General features: G+C 36.5%; 3 protein-coding genes and 1 long non-coding RNA gene across 6 annotated transcripts; 2 read left to right on the top strand and 2 right to left on the bottom strand.

The window, feature by feature from the left end:
• Window positions 1–290: 290 nt before the first annotated feature.
• LOC147535940 (histidine kinase CKI1-like) lies at window positions 291–4,745 on the top strand. Its single transcript, XM_086643354.1, has 7 exons — window positions 291–512; window positions 688–1,365; window positions 1,456–1,831; window positions 2,207–2,772; window positions 2,859–3,926; window positions 4,241–4,436; window positions 4,536–4,745. Exons 1-7 carry the CDS (start codon window positions 333–335, stop codon window positions 4,577–4,579), a joined length of 3,108 nt encoding a protein of 1,035 aa, XP_086499480.1. The 5' UTR covers window positions 291–332; the 3' UTR covers window positions 4,580–4,745.
• A 4,450-nt stretch (window positions 4,746–9,195) lies between these two features.
• LOC147535938 (2-oxoglutarate (2OG) and Fe(II)-dependent oxygenase superfamily protein) lies at window positions 9,196–17,858 on the bottom strand. 3 transcript variants are annotated; one of them, XM_086639936.1, is made up of 5 exons: window positions 17,763–17,858; window positions 11,954–12,303; window positions 11,079–11,110; window positions 10,124–10,333; window positions 9,196–9,688 (listed from the first exon to the last, which is right to left on the bottom strand). In XM_086639936.1, the coding sequence occupies exons 1-5, from the start codon at window positions 17,771–17,773 to the stop codon at window positions 9,389–9,391; spliced, it is 903 nt and encodes a 300-aa protein (XP_086496062.1). In that variant the 5' UTR covers window positions 17,774–17,858; the 3' UTR covers window positions 9,196–9,388. The 3 variants fall into 3 exon arrangements, with proteins under 3 accessions (XP_086496062.1, XP_086496064.1, XP_086496063.1); XM_086639938.1 differs by having other exon boundaries at window positions 10,129–10,333; XM_086639937.1 differs by lacking the exon at window positions 17,763–17,858 and having other exon boundaries at window positions 11,954–12,254.
• LOC147535939 (uncharacterized) lies at window positions 12,306–13,234 on the bottom strand. Its single transcript, XR_015225113.1, has 3 exons — window positions 12,888–13,234; window positions 12,677–12,762; window positions 12,306–12,520 (listed from the first exon to the last, which is right to left on the bottom strand). It is a non-coding gene; the product is annotated as an uncharacterized LOC147535939 (long non-coding RNA).
• Window positions 17,859–19,176: 1,318 nt separating the features above from the next.
• On the top strand, window positions 19,177–23,891 carry LOC147535937 (ATP-dependent Clp protease proteolytic subunit-related protein 3, chloroplastic-like). Its single transcript, XM_086640940.1, has 9 exons — window positions 19,177–19,769; window positions 19,868–19,969; window positions 20,549–20,671; window positions 21,377–21,436; window positions 22,111–22,207; window positions 22,480–22,553; window positions 22,637–22,690; window positions 22,783–22,866; window positions 23,559–23,891. Exons 1-9 carry the CDS (start codon window positions 19,470–19,472, stop codon window positions 23,652–23,654), a joined length of 990 nt encoding a protein of 329 aa, XP_086497066.1. The 5' UTR covers window positions 19,177–19,469; the 3' UTR covers window positions 23,655–23,891.
• Window positions 23,892–24,475: the final 584 nt, after the last annotated feature.

The following is a 24,475-nucleotide window of genomic DNA, read 5'->3' as shown; positions in this document are numbered from 1 at the left end:
ATTCGTTCGTTTGAGTCGAATATTTTGACCATTAGACATTTTTGCCTCCTAATTTATAGTTATTTCAGTGTGTGTTCTTATCATTTATATTTGTTGTGCAGAAGATCCAATAGAGATAATAACAAGAGCATTAACAATGAAGATCGATTCGTCAATAGCTAGACAACCCATTTTTTGGTTCATAATCGCCTTGGTAATCTATATAAATCATAAATTTATTATATCTTTATTTTTCAAATTTTAATATTTTAATTTCGCAACCACTAATTAAAATTATATTGCAGGGAATATTGGTATTAAATCCCATTTCGGCTATTTTTTCATATAAAATTATGGTTAGACAAGTTGAAAGCAATATGGAATTTGCCTCCGGTTCTTTACACAAGAAAATACTTTCCGACGTTCAAAAGTCTGCAGGATTTCCTCTACATTCTTCGACCGCAAACTTGGCAAAAATCTTGCGTACAACTTCAAATGCAACACAATTATCCTTCTCCAACATAACGGAAATGGTAAGCCAACTAAACTTCTTTAACGTTTCATCTATTTTAAGTTTATAAATAGGTCTTACTTGTCGTTTTCTCTGGCCCTTCAAACGGGTAACGGGGGGCCTTTTTGGGCCTCCACGACCCGTTGTGAAACCTCTAGTATAACATACATTGGCATGATTGTGTACTTGTGTTGTAGGTGGCACCCGAATTATTCGTTGTTTTCTCCGTGCTTCCTATATCCCAAATTTCTTATATGCAAGCGGATGGTTTATTCTTCTCTTATTACACCATAAAGAATCAAACTTTTGCTTCATTTTCGAATACTTCATTTATCGAAAAACCTTCTAATATTTCTACTTGGTACACCCAACTAGTTGATGAAAACACCGGGTTGCTAATAGGAGAAATGAAGAGTGGGAATTCGGAAAAATCGTTCGTAAACTCAAGTTGGTTTAGGAAGGCAATGAATGGTACTAAAGAGCATGGACTTATAGGGAAAGGATGGAACAAGAATGGTGAGTCTTTGTTTCTTTCAGTGGCTTCTACTAATGGAGGTTTAGTCTCTCTTGGTTTATCTGTTAAAGGTTTTGCAAATGCCATTCAATCTATAAACACTTTTGATGAGACTTTGTTCTTAGCTACAAGTAATGGGCTTTTACTCGCGCATACCGGGCCTCTCAATGCTAGTATGACAATCAATGAAGACAGGGTTTCACTTACGTTCACAAGAGTTAATGATGTTCTTATTAGTGAAAATGCCGTTGATATTTCATGTCAACTGAATAATAACTTATCAAGAGCAAGCGATGTAGAGATTGCAGACGAAAAGTATCTGTTTTATTGTGCTCCCATTGATATTTTCGGCACTAAGTCGGTATGTACTTGCAATATTTTGTACACATATGATATATATATATACATACATATATATATGATATTTGTTGCTTATTGTTTTGTTTTGTAGGTATCTGTATTGATTTTCCCTCGAAATGGACTACTGAGAACAATTCATAAGTACAATTACTTACCGTCTTTGCTCTGGGTGTTATCGTTCATATTTACGGTTATCTGCATAGGATTCTTTGTAATCTTGAAAGTAAAAACATCACGAAGGGAGATGATTCTTTGCTCTACACTTATAAGACAAATGGAAGCAACACAACAAGCAGAAAGGAAGAGTATGCACAAAACTCTTGCTTTCGCAAATGCTAACCACGATATACGTGGTGCTATTTCAACAATCATAGCTCTCGTACAATTATGCCTCAACGATGTACCTCATGGAACCGACATGCATAATTATTTGTTGCAGATGAATGTTTGTTCAGCCGACCTTCTCGGTAAGCTTCCTATATTGATTTGCAGTGAATGAAGATGCCTTAAATGTTATAGTTTTGGTCATGAGAGTACCTTTTGCCTATGTGGTTAGTAGTATTCTCAACTTCTCCCTCGCATATGGCTTTCTTTGAGCCTAACAAATGTCCTTTCGTTGGAAAGTAGCACCTGTCGGTTTTGGGCCTATCATGTGCCGGCCTAGCTCTCAAACCATATTAATTTTGGAGAATCCAACTCAAAACTAATTCTCTGTTAGTGGAGAGGCCCGAAATATTTTACCATTGGTCACGGGTGACTAGTCTCAAATCCTACACTAGTCGTGTTCTAACAAATTTTGTCTGCATTTTGTGTGGTTATTTGGATACCAAAAAATGTTACAGAACTCCTGAATTCTGTTCTTGATGCCACAAAAATTGAAGCGGGTAAGATGCAGCTACACGAGGATGTTTTCAATCTTGCCGATGTTATCGAAGAAGCGGTGAACTTTATCTACCCAAAGGGTGTGAAGAAAGGACTAGATGTAATCTTAGACCCTTGTGATGGCTCTGTTCTTAGATCTTCTCTTGTGAAAGGTGACAGGGTAAAACTAAAACAGATACTAAATAACTTGTTAAGTAATGCTGTCAAGTTTACATCGGACGGGCATATCATTGTTCGGGCTTGGGCCAGAAAACCAAGTAAAGAAACATCGATGATACTTCCTTCGAAGAATAGTAGTATATGGAGAAGTATGTTGCAGTTAGTTTATAGCAATAACATAGAAGAGTATAACAATGTACTTAACCAAGATGAAGATTCTTTGGAAGTAGTATTCGAGGTTATTGATACGGGTAAGGGGATTCCAAAAGAAAAACAACATTCTGTTTTCGAAAATTTTGTTCAAGTTAAAGAAACAGACATGGAACAAGGAGGCACTGGCTTAGGACTCGGTATAGTTCAATCTTTGGTACGTAATTAGCAAGCTCTTTATATATGTTCATTTGTATTTGAATTATCCGATTGACTTACATTTTTATCTATGTTATGAACTAGGTTCGTCTAATGGGTGGAGATATCAGAATTATAAATAAGGAAATAGGCGAAAAGGGGACTTGTTTTAGCTTCAACATTTTTGTTTCGACGATCGAGAACACCTCAGACTATAGTAAAACACATAGAGGTACCATAGCAAGTAATTTTAACCAACCTTATGGGTTAAACTCCAGGACCCAAAGTCCCATTTTAGGAGGTTCACAAGTTCTACTCTTGTTACAAGATTATGAAAGAACAAAGATCATCAAGAACTTCATACATAGCTTAGGAGTACAAGTTTCGAGTTTGAATCGTTTAGATAACATTCGTCGTACTCTTCAGAAGGTCAAACACAAGTTTTTCTACCTCAACTATAGTCTAAGTTCTTCTGGGAAATCAGAGTTCGGTTCATATATCGATAAATTGAGCAATTCGGGGTCTCATAAGTCTAATACAAGAATGGGAAGAACAAGTTCAAGAAGTTCATTATCTCCCTTCATACTCATAATAGTTGATGATAGTCTCGAACGATTACCAGAGGTTTGTTCAATATTATCAACTTTTCAAAGAGAAGTACCTAATAATTTTCGATGCAAGTTTGTTCAATTAGTATCATCTTCTCTAGTTAAAAACGAGATGGTTATCTATAGAAATAGATTGTTATCTATATGTGATCATAGTATAAGAAAACCATTTCATGGGTCTTGTCTATTTGAAGTGTTAAGACTATTACCCGAATTCGGAGGTGTTATAAGTGAAGGACTAAATGAATCAAGATCTGTTAAAGAGGAGCTTAAACCACAATGCAGTTCACCTACACTACTTCAACAAGTTAGAAGTGAAAGTGGTAATTTCGGAAACGAAAAACTCTTGAATGGAAAAAAAGTTTTGGTTGTTGAAGATGACTTCGCGTCACGGAAAATTGCCGAAAGCATTCTGTTGAGGTTTGGTGCCTGTACTGAAGTTTGTGAGGATGGAGAAGAAGCTGTCAATAAAGTCTATCAATCTTTACAAGAAAGTGAGGAAATGATACAAGAAGAAGGAGCTTCTAGAGCTCTTCCTTATGATTACATTTTCATGGATGGACAGGTAAAAAATTCGGTCCGTCTCTCTCTCTCTCTTGGATTTGTTCCGGGCTTGAACTCACTAGAGTGGTCTTACTAGCCTGCTCGAAATGTGATAGTCCCACACCGATCACGAGAGTGTTCGGGGCCTGGACTATAGGTGTACGCTCACGCTTTTTAAATACCACGGTTTTTTGGGAGAGCTCATGGAGCTTTCGCCAAAAACAAAACCCGTTCCTATGTCAATGCCTTTGGGAGGGCCAGGATATACTAGTTTTTCACATATATACTTTTTTTTCTTTTTATGAAGCTTTCATGAAAGATTGACTTATGATGCAGATGACAAAAACGGATGGGTATGAAGCAACAAGGCGGATACGAATACTAGAACGAAAATACAATGTTTATATTCCTATTATAGCGTTCACGGCTGATGATTCGCCCGAAGAAAAGGCGAAAGAAGCAGGGATGGATTTTTATATAACAAAACCACTAAACCAAAATAAGATTTTGGAAGTCATTCATTTCATTGAAGGTAATAATAATCACTCTATGAATGCTTATGAACAAGTTGTACTACTATTTGAATGTCAAGTTGATTTTGACCTAATTTTTTATTTCTTGGGGTTTTCAGGTAAATCAAAGAAGAAAAGACAAGGATTGTTAAAGAACTCTTAAAGAATATTGTTTTTTCCACTTTGGAGATAGTTATATTCATTTTTTATCTTGTGAGAACAAATTTTGTAGGTTTTGATGTTTCTTTTGTTTGTACTAATTTAAAATGAAAATGTTCTTGTCAATATATGATGGATTATTATTTTAGAAAATGAGAGAAATTCGATCTCCCATGTGATGAGAAAAGGTAAAAGTTAGGGGGAAGAAAATGATTGCATTTCGCAGATCTAATTGCTCGCAAATGGAACAATCACAAAGTGAGCGAATCTCATGAAATTTTGATTGTTCCTACGAGAAAAATGAAAAAAAACGATGATAGAACTCTCCAGAAATTCTACAATTTATTCTGCTTCTCACACATCAAACTCCAGCGCGTGAGCGTTTTTCTAATTGGCTCGGCACACACTTCACCTATCTAGATATTAAGGTAGTTGGATGGACTCTTCGCGAAATAGAAACGAAAATGGTGATAAAAGGGGATATTTGTGTGGATATAATAATACCTTCTAGATAAGATGCCTTTTCCATTTCTGAGTTTTTTTTGTTAGTTAAGGAAAAGAAGCTAGGCAATAATATCAACAAATGCAAACTCTAATAGATTTATCAGATGGAGTTTTGAACGTTTGTCAGAAAAATAACATGACTGGTTTTCTTCTGGAAGCATGTGATTATTCGTCAACTTCTCACCACTCACCTCATCGTCACCCTCGGGGGTATTTTTCTAATCGGCGAAGTAGCTGCTTTAACTCTCTGGTCACATAGAATCGATAATATACGTAGCGTCTGAAACTCAAATTGGGGCGGAAATATAATGTCTTTGGCCTTTCATTTTATGAGTATTTTGATTAGGTTGGAAAAGTAAGGCACAAACAGCTGTATTACAAACGCGCTAACACCGACGGCCTAACGTCTAGCGCTTTTCTGATGGGCCCATGATACAGCGAATACTCTCTCATTTGTCTGGGAAAAAGGATATAAAGAAGTAATAATTGGGATGTTATTTAATAATGAACAACTTTTCTTGAAGAAAGACAAACAAGAGTAACGACGTGTTTGGAAGCATATTAAAAACTTGAACTGTTAACAGATGTAAAGTACTTACTTAAATGACCTTGGTTTTGCTCATTATTATGGTATTGCCATTTCTCAACTTAATTGTTAGGAAACCATATCTAGTGTTGTGTACCAACCACTACTTTATTTTTCATCATCTCTTTATCTACTTCTTCTCAATATACACCCCCACAATTGATTCATTTGAACTAATCATTTATCAATTTAATAACATTTTATTAATTTTGTAATATTTGTGAAATTTTGTTGAGTCACTCAAACTCCAATTATTAAGATCTGTGCTAATGTCAAGCTATGTTGTTTGAAGCGCAAGGTTAGGCGAGGCGATGAAGCTCTCGCCTGCACCTTGGTCGCCAATGCGCGCCTTTGCGATCGTTTCATAGTTGTTGAAAGCAGAGAAGAAAGAGATTGTTGTAGAAGATGGAGAAGAGAAGTAGAAGAAGAAAACGAAGAGAAAAGGCAAATATCGTGCTGCTGGTTGAAGAAGATGAAGGATATAGAAACCCTAAAAGAATTTAACGCGTGGCCCTTAGATTATATGATCTAACTATTCATATTTGGTTAAACAATTTCTGACTTTTTAGTCTTTAAGAATTTCGGACCAAATCTGAACCGTCTATGTTATAATCTTGGACCATTAAATGTGTGATCTAATCTTAGCCCTTAGATTAGATTTAAAACCCTAATTCCAGTTGCCTTTCTTCTTCTCTCATCTTTCCAGCCGTCAAGTCTTCTTCTTCTTCTTCTTCTAAACCTTAAAACCAGAAACAAACTCCTTGTTGTCTTTGACCGCCTCCTTCTTTTCCCAGGAGAGTCGAGCTCTTTCCCGACCTTGCGCCTTGGTCGACTTAGCGTCGCCAAGGCGCGCTTTTAACAACATAGATGTCAAGAGACGATTTCGTTATCCAATTAGTATTCTATTCTCACTTATATTTCTATAAAGTTGTATTGAATATTTTATAGATTTATTGCAAAATTTAAATGCAACTTTTGTAAGTGTTTTTGTGCCTCAGTTAGCTTTGAAACCTACAAACTTTTATCTTTTTGGCCCGTGGGATTATTGTAAGACCGTGTTGCTAGTATTAGTTTCTAAGCCGCTATTAATATTGTCTGCTTTAGTAGTTAAAAGCATAGGTCTCAAATGTGACACTAAAAAGGAGTGTTAAGGCATCCCACTTGGCCTACGACTAATGTGGAATCATTCTACAACAAATCTTCTCAAAATCACATCATAGCAAAAATTACCATGCTTCTAACGCGTTATAGGATTGTGCATACTATTGCAGAAAATTACTAGGCCTATTGTCCGCTTTGACACTAGCTAGTCTTTTTCCAAGGACACTAGTTAATAACACACCTGGCCTACCACCAATGTAGAATTGTTCTACAACAAATGTTCGCAAAATGACAATATAGTAGAAATTATCGTGCTCCTAATGTGTTATAGGATTGTGCATACTAGGCATAAGGACTATTGTTCGCTTTGACACTAGTTAGTCTCTTTGTAAGGACACTATTTAATCTTTTTTCTATTAAAGATCTGACTGTTGACAAACTGCTTCCAGCGAGGCTCGATCTTACGACTTCATGGGCTTAAAAGGGGTGACCAACCACTAGACCAAAGGCGGGTGGACGCTAGTTAATCTCTTAAATGTCTTGGGGATTGACTTTTCACAGCTAGTGGCATTTATGTTATTAATTCCAATATCAATGTCATTTTCTTTGTGTCACACTCTTTATAAAACCACAATCTTCTTCCTCACTAGAAACCCAAGTTCATCAATTCCACACCACAGAGGAAAGAAGAAGAAAGAGCAACCTAAGAAACAAAACCCACATAGAAATGTCCAAGATGAATTCAGGTATAACCCTAATTTGTGCAATCTTCATCATCATCAATCTTCTAATCTCATCATCATCGTCTACCGTTGAAGCTTATGGGGATCATCAATTAAATTGGCTACCCACGACGAAATCAACGGCAACCCAAGACTCAATAGTCTCTAATTGGTTTGATGAAAATGAATTCGATTTGGATTCTGAGATCAACAGGCGTATTTTAGCAACAAACAATTATATCAGCTATGCTGCGCTTAAGAAGAATAATGTACCTTGTTCTAGAAGAGGTGCATCTTACTACAATTGTAAAAGAAGTGGTCAAGCTAATCCTTATCAACGTGGATGTAATCGAATTACTCGATGCCGGAGTTAGTTTGTTTTTGTCTGAATAGTCTGAATCGTATGAATCGAAAGTTAACTCGCTATTCAAACATTTCGAAGGTCGTCCTCCATAGAGAGTGTGACATACGAAAGGGAATTCGAAATGTGGTTCAAGTCAATTTAGATCTGTATGGAAACTCTTTTCATTTTTCTTTATATGATTATATACACTTTATAAGAGGGCAGATTATAATGGTGGTGAGGGGTGGTAATATATTCTTTATTGTGTAATACAATTCTTTTGTACAATTTTATTTTTTCTTCCTAATAATATATACTTCCGATTATTTTTATTTTTATTTTCATGATTAGAGGTAATGGTAGTATTTCGTTACGAGTTAGTCGGAGTCTCACAATGAACTAAAAGTCAGACATACTATCAAGATTGATTTTATAGGTGCAAGTATAGTGTTTTCGGGGAAGAGTTTGACTATATGGCAACTACATAAATCCCTAAATAATTTTAGATTCAAATCATATCATATACTGTAAAAAAAACTCAATCAAGATGTTGAGACCATTGATTGATTTATCATCAAGAAGACAATTCTATTGGCAATCTTATTTTAATATCCACCCATTTTTTTTATTTATTGAAGTGACCCATATCATCACATGCCCATGCATTGTTGATGGATTAAAAAGGCATTTGCCAGTAAGATGATGATTTTCTAGGGCTGTCATTTACATGATATGAGTTGTGAAGATTGGGAAAATGACAAGGTGCCAACCATGTTCAAATTATATGTGGTGGTCACACACCTACTACTTTTTTTTTATGGAATATTGTTATTATCTTTATAATACTTTGAATCTTATCTTAATTGATGTTCTTCCAGCTCAATCACAATATTTTTCTGAAATTGAAAAATGTTAGCCCATCTATAGCGATTCGGTACTGGTACTACTTTACTGTTTGGTTTGCTCAGAAATAAGATTAAGAGAGATTGATTTTGTCCAGACAATTCTGAATTGTTGAGAATGTGATTCATGTTGTATTCCCACTTACCAAACACCACTATAAAATGTGATTCATGGTAATCACATTTAATTCCTCACATCAAGGGGTTTCTTGAGTCTAACAGGAACAATTTAGTTTGGCCAAGTATTATAGTTGAGGCTATCGGGTGTAGTTTAAGTTTTCTTGTCGAAAATAATCACAGTGGTTAAGAGCAAAAACTATAGATATTTTTTACTAGGTCAGGAGACCTATCATAGTCCATCTCAAACAGACTAAATCGTTAACTACAAGAAAAGGATAATCGGGAATATGATCATAGTGACAAACACAGGTCCATGAAAATCACAAAAATGAGAATATGGCAGGAGTTAATATGTTGATATTATTGAACTATTTTTTGTGTACTTTTAGTAATGGGGAAGAAGTTTGGTCAAGTAATTCGTGTTGGATAACAAAATTATAGAGATTATGGTGTAATGCAGGTGTTAGAAAATGTTAAATTCGCCTAAACAAGATAATGACCTCGTTATATTCGCTAACAAGGTAACAATACATGCTTACGTCGTCCGGCAGAGCTTCCTCAATGTGATAGATATTCGCCTTTGTTGACAGATTTCTCGCCCATTTAACACCTGAAAACCCGCCTTTCGATTTATCTCATGCTTCCAGAGATAACGAGCTTCTCCGTGCATAACAACTAAAGATCCCGGTACCAAAAGAACAGGAATCTTTGCAGTTTCAACACTATCAGAAGCTTCTCCTTCTGCTCGGCTGAAGTGCATCACACATTCAGATTCTAGAGAGATAATGGCAATTCCATCTTCAAATCGCATTAGGTCAACATGAGCACAGATACCCTATAAGAACAAAAGAATGCTCCAGATTATCACTTTCGATAAACAATACAGTAAAGCTTTACTACATATCGTTCACCAACTTACTAAACGAGCTTCTGGTCGAGTTAAATAGTCAAAGGGTTATGAAGCCAAACTGAGAGAACTAAAATAAAAGGAAACAAAGAAGGAAGAAAGGATCGCATCGACTAGAAACAAGAAACATCCTTTGTTCATTGTGAGATGTGCCGTTTAGCTTATCTATCTATACAGGCCACGTTAGGCCATTTTCAGGCTGCCACGGCGAGCCATTTTCAGGCTGCCACGACCCGTTTTGTAATACCAAGTAGAGACCACAAGATAGTAGGTTATATGGCGCCTTAGACCAATTACTTGAAAACACAGAACAGTAAGTCAAATGTTTCAAATATCTCATAATCAAGGAGGAGATTACCGCACCTCACCTGGTTGGTATATGTTTGCGATTAGTTGATCAAAGAGTGGTAATCTAAACAATAAATTTGATGGTAAAGGACAGTGACCATCGATATCCTGACCCAAAGTTTCCACACTCTCAATTTCAGACGTATATTCGCTGGAACCAATAGTTTCACGAATATTTGCAGAAAGGTCGATTGCCCACTCTGGGAGATCTCCAAACCTCATCACCTATCAAGAAACAAAATCAACAAGTAAAGTGGACCATATCAATGTTTTCTAATGAATCATCTTAGTCGAGGGCGGAAATTCGGAATCGTGCTACATTTATTAACCTTATACCAAGTAAAATAGAATAACTTTCTTCCTCAACATCGATAAATACTAATTGGCAATGGTAAACCCATGATTTAATATTACTAGTACATACTTCTTACTGACATAAAACGGATGCACTTTGTTTGTACCATCTCATTGGCGTATATGGAGAGGATTACAGGGTGAGTCCTCTTTTTAAGGATGAGCTCCTCAGAACAGCAATCTTTATCACAAAGACTCGCTTATTTAGTATAAAGTAGATTAAAAGATGGCTAAACATTGAATTAATATCTAATGGTGTCAATGAATCTTGGATGATATGATTTTTATGGAGTGATCGGGTGAGAAAGCCCTGTCGAAAAAAATCAGCTCTTGAATCATCTTAATACAGGCATCTAAGTCAGTGTAAACATGATGATAGAATAATTATGGTGTTACTTTCATAAAACAAAACTAGGTTGGCCGAAGTCAAGTTTGGTTTTCTAACTTCTAAGGTGGTGTCTGTTTCTTTCTTATCCGAATCTGACTCGACTAAAAGTTTGAATTGTCTGAACAAAATAAACCAAAACAACCCAAATCAACTAAGGAAACGAGTCAGACAAAAATAAACGGTCTCAATTCTGACTCAAAGAAAAACTAATTTGTATAGAAAGAGTACCTGATTTTTAGAGGCTTCTCCGAACCATCCTTCTGCGCAAGCAAATATTATACAAGAAAACTTTAAGAGATTACTAACACCAAAACCGAAAAAAGATTGGTAAAATGAATTGTCTAAGATGGTATTTGTTTCTTCCAAATTTAGATATGACTTGTCTAAATGGTTTCTGACACGGAACGAACTCAGAATGTTTTTTTTTCCTGACTCGTCTAAACTGCTGACTCAAGCATATTTTAAGTCTATTTTGAGTCAGATATAAAATAAGTCTGAACTGAACCTCATACTTAGAATTTAGAATTAACTTGAAATGACTAATTGTTTTCTTTTTAATATTGACTATGATGGGCATTACCTCATTACAAAGGCATTGATACACGATAAGCACGATAACTGCCGAATTACTACTGGCCTAGAACCCGACAAAATTAAATTGCCTAAAACCCGACGAAATTAAATGGCCTAGAACCCGACGAAATTAAATTGCCTAAAACCCGACGAAATTAAATGGCCTATAGCTGACGAATTAAATGGCCTAAGGCCTACATAAATTACTTTATTTACACCCAAGTTCAATATTCCTGGATTTGCACTTCCACGGGATCGAACCTCGGACCTCCGCATTGCAGAATAGACGCACTAGCCAACAGGGCTACTGAGTTGTTGGGGAAATGACTAATTGTTGTGCATTTGCATAAGACATGTCAAAGTTCGAATAAATCAGATTCAGACGAGTCAGTAATTAGTCAAGTCAGATGCAAACAATGATACTCAGAAACTTCATCAGTCAATCAATTAATCAAAATAAACAAACAAACCAATTTTACTTTTGATTCAATTAATCATCTAAATCGATAGATAGATAAAACCCATATTACCATTTTTTATTTGAGAAAGCAATAAGGCTTGTTCATCATGAGAGAGGAAATGTTTGCATAACCATAAACCCTTGATCTCTTTGACTTGTTCCCATCTATGTCTAGGGTTTCTTATCTCCTTGTATGGGTATTTCACTGATACCACCACCTTTTCTTCTTCTTCATCATCATCGTTGGATGAATCCCCAAATACCTCTTTTAGAATATTGTCAAGTGGGATTTCTTCTTCTTCTTCTTGTTCATCGTCTGATGAAGAATCTCCAAATACCTCTCTCAAAATATGACTCTGGTCCACCTCCATCTCCTCCGAGACCTCCACCAGTTCCGGTGAAGAGGCATCGGCGAGAGAGGTTGTAAGAACTAGGGTTTGAGAGAAACAGATGAAGTGAAATTAGGGCAAAGACATTTCCTTTATATAAGTCAACCCGAGTCAAATGTCAATGAAGACCAAGGTCATGATTCAAGTCCAAGTCAAGAAGTCCAAAGTCCAAGTCAAGCAGTCCAAGTCAAAGCAGTTTAAGAAGTCTGTGAAGATGGTCAAGCATATCAAATAGTGTCTATAGGCACCTGTAACAATAAAGAATTAGTTGAATTAGTTAGGAAAACTAACTAATCAAGATTCTGTTAAACTTGTAACTAATTCTAGTTATTCTCTAATCTCTACCTATAAATAGAGATTATAATTGTACTTAGAATTCATTGAAATAAAATCAGAATTCTTACCAAGGAAATCTAACATGGTATCAGTCTCAGATTAGATCCAAATTAGGGTTTCCTTCACTTGAATTCAATAGCAATCAATTTAACACCTCGTAAAATCAAACACAAACCAAAAGATGATCAATACTCAGTAAAATTCATCATCATTTCATAAAGATCTTAGATAATTTTCGAAGAAGAAGAAGAAATTCAAGGGTTTTCAAGGAAGACTTACTGTTTCTTCAGACTTATCTTCAAGCACGCTTCCACAAGAAATCATGGCTTCAGCAAATCTTGGTAACCTTCCTCCTATATCCTCTGTTACTAGTTTTATTACAGAAAAACTTGATGATTCTAACTACATGATGTGGAAGGATCAAGTTGAAACACTGTTAGTAACATATGATCTTTTAGGTTTTGTCAATGGAACCATTGAAACCCCACCACAACTAAAAATAATACATGGGATTGAGCAAGTTAACCCTGACTATCAAATATGGAGAAGTAAAGAAAGTTTTGTCAAATCATACCTTAAAAGTACTTTATCCAAATCAGTCTATTATGATATATATGGACTGAATTCTGCTCAAGAAATTTGGGATTGTCTCAATCTTACCCATAATGAAGGTCTTGAATCTAAGAAAGACCAGCTTAGAAAGAAACTTCAGTCAATTAAGAAGGGAAATGTTACAATCTCTGAATATCTCAGAGAGATTAAACAATTAGCAGATTCTCTTATCTCTGTTAATGATAGGATTAGTGATTCAGACTTGGTCAGAATTGCTATTCAGGGACTAAGCTCAGATTATGATCAGTTTATCATAGCCCTAAGAGCTAACAATGAGCTATTATCCTTCATACAACTTAAGTCTAGACTCACACAACATGAACAGTGGCTTATTTCAAAACAAGATGATCAAGAAGCATATTATGTTAAGAGAACAATGCATAGACAAGTTAACAAGCCATCTCCTTCATACTATAGAAATCAAAATTCTGCAAAAAGGGATATGTCTTCATCCCAACAACAGTATACTCATTCTGATAATGTCAAGCACAAGAATCAAAAGGCAGAGGACTTTGACTTCTCTACTGTCCCTTGTGGCATTTGCAAGAGATGGGGTCACTCTGCTGGGGTCTGTTATTTTAGGTTTATCAAAAACAAAACCCATAGTGGATATCATACTGAATCAAAAAGTGAGCAAGAGATTCAAGTTTCAGAAACACCCAAAGAGTCTATTGAATCTAAATCCTTCTTATATGAAGATGAATCACTTCTAGAATGCAATAATGCCATTATATATGACTATGTATATGAGGATGATGACTCTACTGATGTATTTCATGAATGTCATACTGCAATTTGTGCTGATAAAGATGATATATTTCTAGAATGTGAGTCAGAAGTCATAAGTGATACAGAATGTGAGTCAGAAATCATAAGTGATACAAGGGATGATATTATAAATGAAGAATGTTATGTTCTCACTTCATCACATAAGTCAGATATTAAGGATCAAGCTTGGCTAGCTGATACTGGTGCCAGCAGCCATATGACACATTCAGCTGCTAATCTCAAGTCTATTCAGCCATATAATGGAACAGAGGCTGTCATGGTAGGTAGTGGCAATCTCTTATCTATCTCTAGTATTGGTAATTCTCAATTATCAACCTCAAGTCATGATTTTACTCTGAATAAAGTACTTTGTGTTCCTACTCTAAAAAGAAACTTGCTGTCCATATCCAAGTTTACAAAAGAAAATTCATGTTCTGTTGAATTCTCTCCATGGGGTTACAACATTAAGGATATTTGGTCACAAAAAGTACTAGCAGAAGGTCCTGTTAAGAACAACCTATATCCTATAGAGGTTCATTCACACAATCTACAATCTGATCAGGCTCATGTGGCACATGTTGTTACTAGTTTTGATATTTGGCATGCAAGACTAGGCCACTCTCATAATGGTGTTATTAAACAACTACATAAGGAGAACAAGATTGTTGTTTCTAACACCACAAATCAAGTTTTCTGCAAATCATGTGAAATGGGTAAAAGCAAATGTCAACCATTTGAAAATTCTTCATCCACAACTCATACACCTTTATATCTAGTTCATTGTGATATTTGGGGACCAGCCCCTGTGTGCACACCTAATGGAGCAAGATACTATATACTTTTCTTAGATGACTATAGCAAATATAGTTGGATATACCCAATGAAACTCAGGTCAGACAGTATAAAGTGTTTTACTCACTTCAAAGCAACAAATGAGAATCTACTCAAGTCAAAAATTGTATACTTCCAATCTGATGGGGCACCTGAGCTAAAGAAAGGTGACTTTAGGGAGTTTTTGGATTCAAATGGTATTCTTTTCAGATGCTCCTGTCCTTACACTCCACAACAGAATGGTAAGGCAGAGAGAAAACACAGACACATCACTGAATTAGGTAATACCTTATCCTTTCATTGCTCTTTACCTAAAAATTTATGGTTTGATGCTTTCAACACTGCTGTTTACATCATTAATAGAGTCCCAACACCTACTTTAAAGGGGTTTTCTCCCTTTGAGACTCTATTTCATCTATCTCCTGATTACACCCAATTGAAAATTTTTGGGTGTGCTTGTTATCCTCATCTTGGAGAACTTAGGAAAGATAAGCTCAGCCCTAAAAGTGTTCAATGTGTATTTTTGGGCTATAGTGCTGAGCACAAGGGTTATAGGTGTTATGATCCTGTTTCTAAAAGGATTTATATGTCTAGGCATGTTACTTTTGATGAGAACAACTTTCCCTATGCTCACATCAATAATTCTATGCCTAGTGGTGATCAGAATACTAGTTCTCAGATTCTATTACCTCTGCCTACTTTGGATACAAATCAGCCTGTCTCAACTACCTTGGGCACATCTAGTATAAACACTAGTCCACCAACAAATACAGTATCTAGTTGTCTATATTCTCCTGAGTTGGGCATTCCTAGTAGTTCTACTAGTACACCAGCAAACTCAACACAACAAGACCAACAACAACAGACTGATTGTATTGTCACTAGAGGCAGAAATGGTATTGTGAAGCAAAAGCAACTTCCATCTGATTTTGTTGCCCACTATTCATCATCTCACCTATTAGATGTTGCTTTCTTATCCATTTTGGAGCTTCCTACTGAACCTTCTAGTTATAAAGAAGCTTCAAAACACCATGAATGGGTAAAAGCTATGCATGAAGAGTTTTCAGCATTACAAGACAATGAGACATGGTCTTTAATACCCTCAAATGATAAAATGAACATTCTTGGCTGCAAGTGGGTATTTAAATTGAAGCAGAAAAGTGATGGGACTATAGAAAGATACAAAGCCAGATTGGTGGCTAAAGGTTTCCATCAACAAGAGGGTGTGGACTATGAAGAAACTTTCAGTCCAGTTGTTAAATCCAACACTATCAGATTAGTTCTTTCTATTGCTATCTCAAGGACTTGGCAAATCAAGCAACTGGATGTATCAAATGCTTTCTTACATGGAACTTTAGATGAGGCAGTATATATGATACAACCCCCTGGGTTTGTTCAAAAAGGTAAAGAAACCCATGTTTGTCACTTACATAAAGCTTTGTATGGCCTCAAACAGGCACCAAGGGCCTGGTTCAATAAATTTGCAACCTTCTTATATGAGTATGGGTTCCAGAAGAGCAGATCAGATCAATCAATGTTTGTGATGCATAGTAATTCAGATATTATGGTGCTTCTACTCTATGTAGATGACATAATCCTTACAGGAAGCTCAAATACTCATATTAGCAATCTCATTACTGATCTTAGCAAACAATTCAAGATGAAAGATTTGGGATTGCTATCATATTTTCTGGGCATAGAAGTTACTTATGATAAACCATCAAGCTCTATGATGTTAACTCAGAACAAGTATACACTCCAACTTCTCAAGAAAGCTGGTTTATTAAATTCTAAGCCATCAAAGCTCCCTGTATCTAGTGGACAAAGGGTATCTATTCATAATGGTGACATTTTATCCAATCCAACTGAATACAGAAGTCTGGTTGGGGCTTTACAGTATTTGACCTTAACCAGACCAGATATTTCTTTTGCTGTGAATTACACAGCTCAATTCATGCATAGCCCTACATCAACTCACCTTATTTTGGTCAAGAAAATTCTAAGGTATTTAAAGGGTTCAGTGGGCTCTGGAGTTCGACTATCTTCAAGTGATCTGACTACTATAACAGCTTATTCAGACTCTGACTGGGCAGGATGTCCTGACTCCAGAAAGTCTACAGCTGGTTATTGTGTTTTCTTAGGGACGAACATCATATCTTGGAGCTCTAAGAAGCAGGCGACAGTGGCAAAGTCCTCTACAGAGGCAGAATATAAAGCCTTATCAACAATGGCAACAGAAGTTGTATGGATTTCATACCTGATGGCCGAGCTTCGATTTCCTCTACAGAAACCCTTTAAGCTTTACTGCGACAACATCAGTGCGAAATACCTTGCCTCCAACCCAGTATTCCACGCAAGAACGAAGCATATTGAGGTCGATTTTCACTACGTGAGGGATCTGGTTTCAGAAGGTTTAGTTGCAGTTCATCATATCCCAACTCAAGATCAAGTTGCGGATATCTTTACAAAGGGTTTAGCTTTTGAACTGTTTCAGAAGATGAGATCCAAACTTATGGTTCATCGCCTCTCTCTTCCCCATTCGTTTGAGGGGGGCTGTAAGAACTAGGGTTTGAGAGAAACAGATGAAGTGAAATTAGGGCAAAGACATTTCCTTTATATAAGTCAACCCGAGTCAAATGTCAATGAAGACCAAGGTCATGATTCAAGTCCAAGTCAAGAAGTCCAAAGTCCAAGTCAAGCAGTCCAAGTCAAAGCAGTTTAAGAAGTCTGTGAAGATGGTCAAGCATATCAAATAGTGTCTATAGGCACCTGTAACAATAAAGAATTAGTTGAATTAGTTAGGAAAACTAACTAATCAAGATTCTGTTAAACTTGTAACTAATTCTAGTTATTCTCTAATCTCTACCTATAAATAGAGATTATAATTGTACTTAGAATTCATTGAAATAAAATCAGAATTCTTACCAAGGAAATCTAACAGAGGTCATTGGCATCAATTTCTCATAGAAAAGTGAACCTCCTCAACTAGTAAGTAGTCTAGTATGGGTCTCTGTCCAATTTTGGCTTGGGCTATTCCATGGGGCCTCTGCTCTTGTAATTGGCTCGTTGCCATTACGGGGTGCATGTCTAATTGTCGATGCAGTAACGCTAGTATCTTATACTTGAACCGATAATTTGGCTCCGGACAGACGATTGTGGCATGTATTGTGCAAGTAAGATGGGAAGTGGTTTTTTGAATAACCGACGAGTGAGTAAGAATAATGGTAGGCATCGGGTCGTTCCTCAAATGACATTCCAACTAATACCCCAAATGACCTGACTCTAATATATGATTAGTAACTCTACTACTATGTTGAAAAAGTACTATGTTGAAAAAGTCGGGACTAGTCCCCTGCTAGTCCCCGACTACTCTTCAGTCCCCACTTTGCCGACTCGTCTAGGGTTGAAAATTCTAGTCGGGCCTAATTTCGCCTAAAGCCCCGACTCGACCCGACTAGGTCGAGTTGACTAGTCCGACTAGTCGGGACTTATAAGGGACAACATGTATTTTTTTATTTTTATTTTCTATTGTCCAACGAGAAGACTGCTCTAGGGTTTGAAGCTTTGCCTTCTTCACTCATCTTCTCATCTCCAAACATCAATCAAACAAGATTCAACTAGATTTTGAAGCTATCATCTTCTTCAAACAAGATTTCAAGCTAGTTTCTCTCTTTATTTTCTTCATTTTCTTTTAACTACTCTTTCGCTCTCTAGAGACCATATGTTGTTGCTTTTTACTGATTTCTTAGTCTTTTAAAGTTGAAAGCATGTTTATAATTGGAAATTTGGAATGTAGTTATTAGGGTTTGAATATATCCGTGATTGTTGAATGATTTCATAGCGTTTCATCTAGTATGATGTTAGAATACTTTTTTTTGTTTGAATTTGTCTCAAATGTTTATATTTATACCTATAATAATTACTTATACAAAATAAATTATATATTTATATTATACGATTAGTCCCGTGTAAATACGACTATTAACGACTAAGCCCAGTCCCGGGTCCGCGGACTAGTCCCCGTTGCCGACTTTTTCAACATAGCTCTACTAAGAAACTTGAAGTCGCTTTCATTAAAAACAAAAAAAAAATTTTGAAGTCACAGTTCTTATTTTTATAAAATTCTAATTACGTTATTAAAATACCTAAAGTATAATCAGACCCGTACACACTTCACATCTAGACACATAAAAAGTCACACCACCACCCATCATTGGTTTGACAAAAAAGACATTCAAGAGTTATTACATTTGTTATATGACATTGATATATTTTGAAGATACAACTTAATATGAATAAATTAGTCGACGATTATAAACATGATACTTAAACTTTTATAAAAAGTCATTATAAAGACAATTCAAAGAGCAATTGTCTTCACTTTATCAATGTGCGATCATTACAGATGATAAATCAAGACTCGAACCTATGACCTCTGTTCCAGACGACGAACGAAAGACTCGAACTCGTGACCTGTCCTAGTGAAGTTGGAGAGTCAAACCACTACTATGCCAAACAATGTTCCATTTGCTCCCTATAGTATTTTACAGGCTCAAGTCTCAACCCCCACCTTACTTGTCTCATTCAAGTTTTTGATAACACACAAGAAGAGAAGAAGAAGCACAGTGAGAGAGAAACACATAAACAACCATGGCTACTTGCCTTCAAGCATCCACTCTTCTTCTACCCTTATCTTCTTCTTCTTCTTCATCTTCTTCTTCAAAGAGAAGATTGAGATACAAAACTACAACCAGAAATATAAACCCTAAATGTGCAGCTACAATTCCAATGCCTCCATTAAACCCAAAAGACCCATTCCTATCAAAACTTGTTTCACTTGCTTCTAATTCTCCTGACCTAAACCCTTCTTCTTCTTCTTCCTCTAAATCAGATCTCCCTCCTTATCTTGACCTCTTTGATTCTCCTCAACTCATGGCTTCTCCTGCTCATGTATTTATACTCTCTCTAAAATTCTCTCTACCCTTTTCTTCTCTCTTCATTTTTGGTACTAAATGTTTGGAATTGGTTTGATTTTGATTGAATTTTAGGTTGAAAGGTCGGTTTCTTACAGTGAACATAGACCTCGAAAACCGCCTCCTGATTTGCCTTCATTGCTACTGAATGGAAGAATTGTTTACGTTGGCATGCCTGTAAGTTGGTTTTTGAGATTATTTTTATGAGTAATTAGTATGTGTTCATTCAAATATGAAGCTAATTTGAGGTTATTTCTTGGTGTTGTTTGTTATCTTTGATAGGATGAATTAGGGTTTCATGTAGTTTGCAACTTGTGAAATAACAGTCCCACATGAGAAATTTATACGCTCGTAACCAAGATATTGATATCTAGGTATTATCCACTCATTGCGAATTGGTTTTGAACCCGACCACCACAAATTTAACATGGTATTAGAGCTAGATGCACACGCGGTACTTGGTAGGCTCAACGACCACAGGTGTTCCACGTTACCCCAAAAGGGACAGTATTAGTCTCAAAGAATGCCACATGCGAGGGCGTATGTGCGAATAGTCCCACATGAAAAAAGTATCCTTTCCATTCATTGCCAATTGATTTTGAGTTTAATGACCACAAATTTAACACAACTTAGTTTATTATTCTGTACACTTCAGTCTTTAGAGGAAATTAAGCGTTATAATCGCATGCTGGCTCGTTTTATTTCAGTTATGGAATGCACATGAAAGACTTTCTGATCGCTTTTGTTTTGAATTAGTTGGTGCCAGCGGTGACTGAACTCGTAATTGCCGAGTTGCTTTACTTACAGTGGATGGATCCGAAAGAGCCAATCTATCTTTACATTAATTCAACTGGAACAACTCGTGATGATGGTGAAACAGTGAGTTCTATATAGTTGTCCTTCTACCATAATACTCCATGGTGTTTCTACCTAAACTCCGTCTAATAAAAAAGTTGAGATGACCTGCTTGGTGCTAAATGTCATATGTTCTTAAATCCAAACCTTTCTCAACTGAGATAAGTTATTCTTTTAGTATTACCGATTCACCTCTGCTAGAATAACGTACTTACTGTGGGGGTTGTACTACTCCACTGCTTAACAACCAATGACAAACCAACTACGTCCTATATAGGTCTGTGACTCTAAGGTGGAAATTTTTTTCACTGAGGTCCCCATCACGACAACTCATGCAACCTAAGCTTTTCTTTTCATTTGACGCTCCCTAAACTTGTCGAGGCAGATCAAAACAAGCACGTGCTCGGAAACACATGTCCCTGTTAGTCCTTCTCAGAGAGTTAGGTGGAAATCTATCGATGTGGGAGTGAGCCTTACTTAAGAGAGGGGTTTACTCCCATGTTATTGTGCTTGATCCCCTACAGTTACCCGTCTGAATAGTTCTTGTCCATCTCCCTCCCTCGACAAAGGTGGTTTTATTTTAAAGAATGGTGTCTATACGAGCTAGCATTCTGTTTGACGTGGTTATCCTGTATACTCTAACCTCAAATGTTCACCTTTGATACTTTTTTCTGTATTTAATTTTTCTGATGTCTGTCGTCGCTGTGGCTTCAAATGCTCGTGTTTCAGGTTGGGATGGAATCAGAAGGTTTCGCTATCTATGATGCAATGATGCAGTTGAAGAATGATGTACGACCATCTTTTAATTTTATTGCTATACTATTATTCTTTACAGTACATACATTTCTTGCATCCTGCATACATATTTAGTTCTTGTATCTACATCTGTGAATGTACCTATTCTCCCACCAATTTTATTTTAAAAGGACGACTTCCATGTGCTTTTGGTTGTTTCGTTAGTTAAGTAAAGAAAGTGACATGACTAAATACTAATTACTTAATTAGTGTTTCTTGCATAAAAATAAAATTATGACTTGAACACCTATTGGGTGTTTGAAACATGATCAGAAAGTAGAGAAAATTTGAGGAATATCATCTAGTAGAAATGGGAACGACATGCATTTAAATGGCTCGAAGGAAAATACTTTATACAGTACAGTCTGTTGACTCTGTTCAATACTTAAATGGCTTTATAAGGATCAATGTCCCTCTCTACGAGCTTATGTTATCTGTATACGTGTAACGCATGTTCACCATCGGAGATTAGTTACATAGGTATTTCCCTAGCCGTTGCTAAATACGAATAATACAAATTGTTGTTCGATAATGAACATTTTTACGATTTACTCAATAAACTACTCATACGAGTAATTATTGTTCAAGCAGAAATCCCTAAATATAGATACTCATCACTCAATTTGCATCTAAATATTAATCATGGGTCACTGCTGGTCTACTTGTAGATAGAGACGGTTGCTGTTGGTGCCGCCATCGGTCAAGCCTGTCTGCTACTTGCTGCAGGAAAGAAGGGGAGACGGTTTATGTTTCCACATGCAAAAGGTCCATTACGAACATAAGCAGTATGGGTCGGAATGCTGATCGCTGAGTTACTCGCCGAATCCCTAACTTGAGGTTTCACCCATAGGTTGGCGAAGCTCTGAGGCTCTCCGCGAGCCTGAGCTGATTCCTGAGTAACTGGGCGGAGTTAGTCGAGCCCAAATACTTAGATTCAAGCATATACCAACTTCTTTTACCTCTTATCTCTTCTATGTCTCTTCTCGCTTTAATGATGTTCTTATATTACCTTAACCTTTATATAAATTATCTTTCAGCTATGATCCAACAACCTCGTGCACCATCTTCTGGTCTAATGCCAGCAAGTGATGTTCTTATTCGTGCTAAAGAGGTTAGTGACATGTTTTATCATCCATGATGTAGTGATATAGTAATTCACTAGAGTTATACAACCCTAATATATGGTTTCTGCAGACAGTAACAAACAGAGATACACTTGTTAAACTACTGGCGAGACACACCGGAAATGTGAGTATAATGGATAAGTAGTCGTTCTTTCTTCTTCACTTGGATCAAATGAGAAACTAGTAACATCATAACATGACCTGATCTTATTTCAGTCGGAGGAGACTGTTGCAAACTTGATGAGGAGGCCATTTTATATGGATTCAACAAGAGCTCAGTCATTTGGTGTCATTGATAAGGTACAGTCTAACTCTAATCTAGTTTGACGGTTATAAGCACGAAACTGTTACACTCCCCCGACATCTATATTATCTCCCTTTCTAACGAATATTATGTGCTGACCTCTGGGGCAAGCCCAAACCATAAGTACCCGCAGCCTGCCCACCCTAATAAGATAAGTTATATAAGCTTTTTACAAGCCTGCCCTCGTCTCCCATATCACTTTACACACCCTTAGCGGGGGCTAGGATTGACAACTTTGATGGTGCTTATAGAACTCCCGCAAACCCTAAAATCTAACGTTGTCTGTCAAATTTACCTACTTCTTAACCTTCTATAAGTTAGTTTATTGAGCCACAAGTAACATGTTCTTTTTTTTGGGAAATCGACTATGATAGTCATTACAAGGTATTGATACATCATGAAGAGATAATACAAAGGTACATTATGATTCATGAATTAAATAAGCACTATAACCGCCTGATGTGAGCCCCTTGAAGGCCATCCGAAAGAGCCTAAAGCCCAAGTAAATTACTTTATTTGTACCCGAGTTCAATAAATTATATATCTGCACTTCCATAGGATCAAACCGCTACACCAAGAAGTGGCTGACACCAGTAACGTGTTTTTAATCAACAAAAGTATATTTCTTTTTGGTGCTATTCGAGTTTTATCAATATCATAACTAATCTGCAACTTGTGATTGGCTCAGATTCTATGGCGCGGTCAAGAGAAGATAATGGCAGATGCTCCTACACCCGAGGAATGGGACAAGATAGCTGGGGTGAAGGTTGCCGACGCTATGTAAAACCGTATCGGTTAAATCCCTCGCCTCGTAATCTAATGCCAAAACTGTAAGTAGTTTGGTCGAACAAATACTTCGAATATCTCAAATGCTACTGCAGCCTAGGGTTTGTTCTCTTGTAATAGTGATTGTTTTTAGAAAGAGAAAAGCTAGTGAAAGACTTTCAAGTATTGTTGTCAACTTAGAATATTACATGATAAATTGATTTGGTTAGAATATAAAGTGCTTCTCCTCCACAAACTTGTTAATTTTGTTCATGTTTGAATTTGACATTTATTTCATGAGTTACCTATAGAGGATTTTGGACTCTTATTTTGTTTTGTGGGTTCTATACTCGTATGGATTAAAAATACGATGGAAATTTTGCAGGAAGAACATGGTATTATTGTTTCAAATTGTGTACAAGGACAGACCGCGTAGCTCAAAGACATTTAACTCTGCTTGTTACATAAGTGTACTGTGTTTAGTCGGGCGTTAGCGGTGAACACCTAGATTGGTACTAGGGGTGTTCGGTGGTTGGTGTCCGGTATTTCGGAGCTATCCGTTACTAAACCGCTCATAGTTTTGTTTGGTTACCATCCAGATCCTCAATAAGCGATTTAGATATTACTGGATACCAAACCATTAACAGAAACAGTTTGTTGTCTACGAAAACCGACGAATCGAATTACTTTCTTTATACCTCAATGCATGAAATCGGGGCAACCCTCCCTGAAAACCCGAGGAAATAATCAAATTAATACAATACGATAAATAACATTCCAAACATTGAGAAAATGTGAAAGCCACAATATAATTTCACTAAAGAAATGTGCGACGAATAA

Source organism: Eschscholzia californica, unplaced genomic scaffold (genome assembly GCF_041429995.1).
Source record: "Eschscholzia californica isolate CP2 unplaced genomic scaffold, dmEscCali1.0.p SCAF_5, whole genome shotgun sequence".
NCBI classification, from domain to species: domain Eukaryota; kingdom Viridiplantae; phylum Streptophyta; class Magnoliopsida; order Ranunculales; family Papaveraceae; genus Eschscholzia; species Eschscholzia californica.
This window is presented reverse-complemented; position numbering and strand designations above follow the sequence as displayed.